Source organism: Homarus americanus, unplaced genomic scaffold, assembly GCF_018991925.1.
Source record: "Homarus americanus isolate GMGI-L3 unplaced genomic scaffold, GMGI_Hamer_2.0 scaffold4896, whole genome shotgun sequence".
Classification (NCBI taxonomy): domain Eukaryota; kingdom Metazoa; phylum Arthropoda; class Malacostraca; order Decapoda; family Nephropidae; genus Homarus; species Homarus americanus.
The window spans coordinates 541377-548831 of NW_024749657.1; the positions used below are offsets into that span (position 1 = coordinate 541377).

At 45.0% G+C, this 7455-nt stretch overlaps 1 protein-coding gene across 1 annotated transcript in view; it reads left to right on the forward strand.

Annotated features, from left to right (window-relative positions):
* Positions 1–5935, forward strand: part of LOC121853461 (putative protein TPRXL) — a 16511-nt gene extending 10576 nt beyond the window's left edge. Inside the window, exons 2-3 of the mRNA XM_042347605.1 lie at positions 3021–3133; positions 5819–5935. Coding sequence (XP_042203539.1) covers positions 3021–3133; positions 5819–5935 — 230 coding nt within the window. The remainder of the gene's footprint in view (positions 1–3020; positions 3134–5818) is intronic.
* Positions 5936–7455: the final 1520 nt, after the last annotated feature.

A 7455-nucleotide genomic window follows, 5' to 3' on the forward strand; every position in this document is an offset into this window, starting at 1 on the left:
GTCGTGGCGAGGGGGGGGGGGGCTATACTGAGCTGTGATTGGTTGATCCAAAATCAAACCCACCAATTAACATGTCAGTTTCTTCCAAAGAACAACTGCGCATGTGTCAGACTCTAGCCCATGCGTAATTCAGCCTAATCACCAACAGACGAACAAGCAGGAACTCTCCGGGATTCTCCGTGAAAGAATTTATGGGCGGAAGAAACGCTACAGCAGAAGTGTCATCGTATCTCAACTACTGATTCAAAACTTGGAATCCTAAAAGTCGGTGAATGACCGAAACGATAATAAGACACTTTAGCAAGACACAATACGTATTTTCACCCCCTTGATCCTTCTCTTCACCCCAGTCGTTTTGGTCGTCTCTCTCCTCACTCCCCAGTCGTTTTGGTCGTCTCTCTCCTCACTCCCCAGTCGTTGTGGTTCTCTGTCGTTTTGGTAGCGTCTCTCTCCTCCTCCCCAGTCGTTTTGGTCGTCTCTCCTCACTCCCCAGTCGTTGTGGTAGCGTCTCTCTCCTCACTCCCCCAGTCGTTGTGGTAGCGTCTCTCTCCTCACTCCCCAGTCGTTTTGGTCGTCTCTCTCCTCACTCCCCAGTCGTTGTGGTCGTCTCTCTCCTCACTCCCCAGTCGTTTTGGTCGTCTCTCTCCTCACTCCCCAGTCGTTGTGGTAGCGTCTCTCTCCTCACTCCCCAGTCGTTGTGGTCGTCTCTCTCCTCACTCCCCAGTCGTTGTGGTAGCGTCTCTCTCCTCACTCCCCAGTCGTTGTGGTAGCGTCTCTAAACTAAAAAGGATTATATTCACCTTCCACCACCTCAGACTCTTTCAGTATTCTGGTAAGACCTGACGAGTTAAGCTAAGATTTCCCTTTTCCGACAACCACAGCATAAACAACACTCCCACAACATATTAAGGAACATCAGAGGTAAATAAGTATATACCTTAAAGCTCCTAAAAACTGAAGTTATAGAGTAAACAGGAATATTCATGGTGTTTATTTTTAATTGTGAATCGTACGTCTGACAGTTCATCTTGGAGGAAAATAATGACTTGTGAATGGCGGAATAATAATAATAAAAATAAACGGTTTATTAATAGAGTTGCAGCCGGTGGCTGAAAATATACAAACTTACGTGTGTCTTAGACATAATGATATGCGTTGAATACATTTACAGGGCTGTACAGTACATAAATCAGGAGCTGTTTATTATTTTAACAATAGATGGGATGGTGCTGTTCTTATATCTATCGGTGCGGGCTCTTATGGGCTGAATTTTGTTGTAGTGGCGGACTGCGCATGATGGGCGGGGGACTACAGGTGACAGTAGGTGGTCCCCCGAGGGTGGTGCAGTAGTCCACTGCCAAACCCTGCTAGTGCGTGGTGGTGATCACTGAGGGATGACATTTCCAGGGTGGAGAGAGCGTTGTGTGTGTGTGTGTTTGTGTGTGTGTGTGAGTGTATGTGTGTGTGTGTGTTTGTGTGTGTGTGTGTGTGTATAATAATAATAATAATAATAATAATAATAATTAACGGTTTATTGAAAGAGCTTGGCAGCCAGAAGGCTGAAAATATACAGTTACATATTTGGGGAATGGGTTTCGAATTACAAATAATATACAAGTAACATAAGTGACACAAATAAGACATAATAACTAGATGGGGAAAAGCACGGGCATTTTCAACATAGTGACAGTGCAAGAAGTAGTATTTACTGGGAGTGAATACACTGGTTTATTACAAGTTATCGATAATTTTTACAATGGTTGGGACTGGGCTGTTCTTATAGCGATCAGTTCGTGCACGTATGGGCTGGATGCGGTTGTGGTGTCGAACAGCAATTCTCGGGCTAGGGATCTCAGGTGGTAGTAGGAGCCGGTGTCGAGGATGGTGTAGAAGCTTCTTACCAAATTTGCAGATATGTGTGTGTGTGTGTGTGTGTGGCGTCAGAGGATGTTAGTTATCCTGTTGTGATATTTTCGGTTTATTTTTACTCTCTCTCTCTCTCTCTCTCTCTCTCTCTCTCTCTCTCTCTCTCGTCCTTGTGCTTTGTGTTTACTTTGGGCTGTGAACTCTTCTCCTCCTCCTACATCTCCCTTTCCTCCTCCTTCGTCTCCTGTTTTTCCTCTTCCTCCTCCTTCGTCTCCTCCTCCTTCTCCTCCTCCTCCTCCGTCTCCTCCTCCTCCTTCGTCTCCTCCTTCTCCTCCTCCTTCGTCTCCTCCTCCTCCTCCACAGCTGAGTGACCAAACTTGTTTCATTTACTTGTTTTGGACGTGTCTGTCACTCACCTGGGGGGGGGGATGGGTGGGGTAGAGAGGGGGATGAGTGGGATAGTGGGAGCGGTAGGGGTGGGGTAGGGTAGAGGGAGGGGAGGGGTGGGGTAGGGAGGGGGCGGTGAGTGGGTTTCACATCAAATGGACCCTCGATATAACGGACTTTTCTTCCAAATAGTCCGCTAAATAGAGGTTTCACTTAACCGAACCTCGATATAATGGACCTTCCTCTCTAGATATCATAAACATTGTACTCGTGGCTTAGAGAAATATATTTGATTCTTTCTCAATAAAAACCCCCACAAATTTAGATTAAGTTTATTGGAAGAAGGAATTAGTTTTGTTCAGGTGAGAAATGATGATGAAGGAATTGATGCTTGGTAGAGTAATGGCTGCGGTGTTGGTCTGTGACTCGACTGGTGTAAGGTTCTGTGTCGTTAGGTTTTGTTTGGTTAGGTTAGATTCGTTTGATAGGAGCTTCACATCTAACAGACCTTTCGATATAACGGACTTTCTATATATCGTCCGTTAAACAGAGGCTTCACTGTATCGTGGGTGTGTGGTGTTGGGTGATAGTGTCCAGAAGGGCAGGACCCGCCTATCAAATTATGTGACCATATGGTGTGTGTGTGTGTGTGTGTGTGTGTGTGTGTGTGTGTGTGTGTGTGGCTATATACGAATGCATAAAACCAAATAATAAAAAAATATCATAATTCCCTAAAAGCTCCAATTTTCTCACCATTTTCCCTAAAGAAAGTTCTCAGACGGTGGAAAATTCTCGTTCTCTGAAGGCTCTGACGGGGGAAAATATCTACCATAGAGGAATAAATGTCTCACTGCTATCATCATCTCCCTCTTACCCGGAAGTGAGAGATAATACGATAAATGAGAAGCAGTACTCAGGAATATGGTCAATTAGATAAGAATCATTGATATAATCTTCCGTTTTGTTATCGATATATGGTATATTTTTACGTATATACACGAAATATATCAACATTGTCCTGGTGACGCAGATGTGATACTAATTCCATCTTGGACACTTCCCTCGGGGGCTTAAGGCATACAGGAGTGAGTGAGTGAGAGGTACCCGTGAGAGAGGTGCCTGCTAATTGGGTAGTGGGAGGCGGTAAGGAGATTATCAAGTCTTGGTCGTCATGGTAACGTGGGATGCTGTAGAAGGAGGAGGAGGAGGAGGAGGAGGAGGAGGAGGAGGACATAAGAACCTAAGAACATAAGAGAATAAGGAGTCTGCAATAGGCCGGTTGGCCTGTGCATGGCAGCTCCTGTCGAGAGTTACTACCACTCTCTATCATCCATGAATCTATCTAGCCTCCTTTGAAACTTTCCAGAGTTCCCGCACTTACTACAAAGTTGCTAAGCTTGTTCCACTCGTCCACCACCCTATTTGTGAACCAGTTTCTTCCTATCTCCCTCCTAAACCTAAACTTATCCAACTTGAATCCGTTGCTCCGAGTCCTATGCTGCTCGGATATTATAAGAAAGAGGAAGAGGAGGAGGGAGGTACAGTGTCACAATTACTGAAGCAATACACCATGCAGCTCCTCCTCCCCCCCCTCCTCCTACCTGGTGACCCGAGTCGAGGCATAAACACCACCTCACCCTTACAGCTCAAGGTCATATGAGCCCCAGTTCTAATGGGCCTTAGTTCTAATGGGCCCCAGTTCTAATGGGCCTTAGTCCTAATGGGCCTTAGTTCTAATAGGCCCCTAGTCCTAATAGGCCCCTAGTGCTAATGGGCCCTAGTTCTAATGGGCCCCAGTTCTAATGGGCCCTTGTCCTAATGGGCTCTAGTCCTAATGGTCCTCAGTTCTAATGGGCCCTAGTCCTAATGGTCCGCAGTTCTAATGGGCCCCAGTTCTAATGGGCCCTAGTCCTAATGGGCCCTAGTCGTAATGGGCCCAAATTCTAATGGTTCCTAGTCCTAACGGGCCCTAGTCCTAATGGTCCTCAGTCCTAATGGGCCCTAGTCCTAATGGTCCTCAGTCCTAATGGGCCCTAGTCCTAATGGTCCTCAGTTCTAATGGGCCCTAATCCTCAATGGGCCCTAGTCCTACGGGCCCAAATTCTAATGGTTCCTAGTCCTAACGGGTAGTCTAATGGTCCTCTCAGGTTCTATGGGCCCTTGTCCCAATGGTCCAGTCCCTTCCACCCCATTCTAATGGCCCTGTGTCCCCAGTTCTATGGTTGTCCTATGGTCCTCAGTTCTAATGGGTTCTAATGGGCCCTTTGTCCTAATGGTCCTCAGTTCTAATGGGCCCTAGTCCTAATGGTCCTCAGTTCTAATGGGCCCCTTGTCCTAATGGTCTCTTAGTCCTAATGGGCCCCGGTTCATTCCCTTTAACCTCCACCAGTAGAATGAACACACACACACGCACACACACACGCACACACACACACATCTCTGATAATTACGACCTCTTAAGTGACCTCCAGGTGTTGCGATCATGTCCTCTCTCTCTCTCTCTCTCTCTCTCTCTCTCTCTCTCTTACTATGCCTCCTCACGTGTTGACTCTGCCAACTTTGCAGTTTCACGAGCAAATTAGATGCCAGGAGAGAGAAGAGGGAGGGGGGGAGGGGGACCAGGAGGTAGAAGGGGGAGGGTGAGGGGGAGGTAGAAGGGGTAGAAATGAGGGAGGAGTTTGAAGGAGGGGAAGGGGGAGACGAGAGGCCAGGGAGAAGGGGAACGTAAGAAGCCTGGGGTAGGGAGGAGGTGAAAGGGGTGAGGGAGGGAAGCCTTGCCCCCTTCTCTCCTCCTTCCCCTCCCCTCCTCACCCCCTCCTCTCCTCACCCCCCACCTTAAGCTACCAAGTTGGGCGGTAAAAACTCCTGGTTGAGTGAGACAAACAATATATGACACTGGGAACACCTCCTCCTCTTCCTCCTACTCTTATCTTCCTCCTCCTCTTCACCTTCCTCCTCCTCCTCATCTTCCTCCTCCTCGTCCTTCCCTCCTTCCTTCTCTTCCTCCTCTACCCCTCTCTCTTTTTCCTCTCTTTTCTCCTCCTCTACATCTCCCTCTCTCCACCCCCCTTTCCCCCTCTCTTTCTTTTCCTGCCCTCCCTCGTTCCCCCTCTCTTTCTCTTCCTTCCCTCTCTCTTTCCCCTCTCTTTCTCTTCCTTCCCTCTCCCTTTCCCCTCTCTTTCTCCCCCTTCCTCCCCCACCTCCCTGACTGGCAATAGTTCAGTAAGACGATCATAATTCAGTTAATATGTTGATGCGTTGTGGTTACTGAGTCGAATTGGCTGGCCTCTCTGTGGGACCTCTGAGTAGACCGACGGAAGAGAGGGAGAGAGGGAGGGAGGGAAGTAGGGAGAGAAAGGTGTAAAGGATGGAGTCAGTGAGGTAGGGAGGGAGGGAAGTAGAGAATAATGAGGAAGGAGAAACTGAAGAAGGAAAGGAAAGAGAGGAATAGAGGAGAGTTGGAGGGAGGACAGATGGAGGAGAAGGGATAACTCTCTCTCTCTCCAGCACCAGTCCCTCACCAAACCAGTTTCTTTAGTCAATTTTCACTGCTTGTGGCCGACAGGTGTTGTCATCACTCCGTGGCACGCGAGTCACGGGGTCGAATCTCAAGTGCCCGGCGTGTGAGGATGGCTTTAGTGATCAAATGGGTCCTAATGTCCTAATGGGCCCAAAGTCTTAATGGACCCCAAGTTATGTTACGTTAGGTAAGATCAGGTTAGGTTATGATATATTAGATAAAGAAACATTAGATCAAATTTGGTTTGTTGAGGTTAAGTTAGGTTAAAATAGTATACGTTAACATAGATTAGGTTAAGCTGGCATAGTTAATTAGGTTAAGTTAAGTCAAGTTAGATTAGCTCAAGGGTGCACCTAAATTTGCTGACTTAGACAAAAAAAATACAATCAAACCAACACTGCATTTAAAAGTCTGCCTCAGCAAGCTACGTTAACTTAACACCATATACGAGGCAAAACTAACGCAAAACATCTTTCCAAAACGCATTAAAACGAATATAAATGAAAAAATATAAATTAGATCAGTCTACCCCATTAGTATGTGTTAGTATGAGAGAAAATGAAAGCTTTATGGTAAACTAGTGTATTTGGTAAGACAAGTCATTTCCGTAAATCAACCGTAATTGGAATCGATTTTCTGCATTGAAATCTCGACTTATTGGTAGGTTAAGCTTTTTTATGTTAAGGAGATGTTAGGTTATATCAGCTTAAGTTATTTTAAGTTAGGTTCTGGAGATTAGCGAGACCCTATAAGGAGGGGAGGTTACATTTGGTTAGGTTACGGTAGGTTAAGTTAGGTTTAGTTCCCAACACCTCTCGCCACTGACCGACCGATTAGTGACCGAATATTTATTTTTCAAAGCCCAGAAATAAATTACCTTGGGAAAATTGGAGATATTTGTGTGTGTGTGTGTGTGTGTGTGAAAGAGAGAGAGAGAGTATATTATTTCTATACCACACTGTTTAAACACCGAGACAAATCGAAGGTTTAACTTAAAATAAAATAAAAACAATACCAAACTGCAAATATTTTCTTTAATAAATAAATAAATAAATACACATAAAAAACTATATCGTCACAGCGTAGTCATAACGAAAGAAAACAGCGGAACAAGTTTACGAAATCGAACGAAAACAAATCAAGGTTCCCACTTGGCTTGCGGAAAATTTTTGTACACCTGAAATTCCTTGCACCTGATTTTCCTTATTATCGTGAAACTCTCACTAGGCAACCGCTGTGGGTGGAGTTGCCAGTGGATTAGTAGCAAGGTGATGGTGATCTGAGTTCCTGCGTCAATAAACCGCCTTTCCTTTCCTTGTTCCGTGTTACTCAAGTCTTCCTGCGTCAATATACCAATAGTTTCCTACTTCCGTGTTACTTAAGTGTTTCATCGTCAGTATCAATCAATTAATCCAGGTGATATCATTAATTAATTCAGGTAAATTAAATTAATCCAGGTAAATATCATTAATTAATCCAGGTAACTATCATTAATTAATCCAGGTAACTATCATTAATTAATCCAGGGTAATATTATTAATTAATCCAGGTAAATATCATTAATTAATTAAGGTAAATATAATTAATTAATCTAGGTAAACAACATCACACCTGAGGGTTGGCGACCACAGTCCACTACTCTTAAGAAATATTCCTGAGAGCTTTCAATTTAATTTCATCTT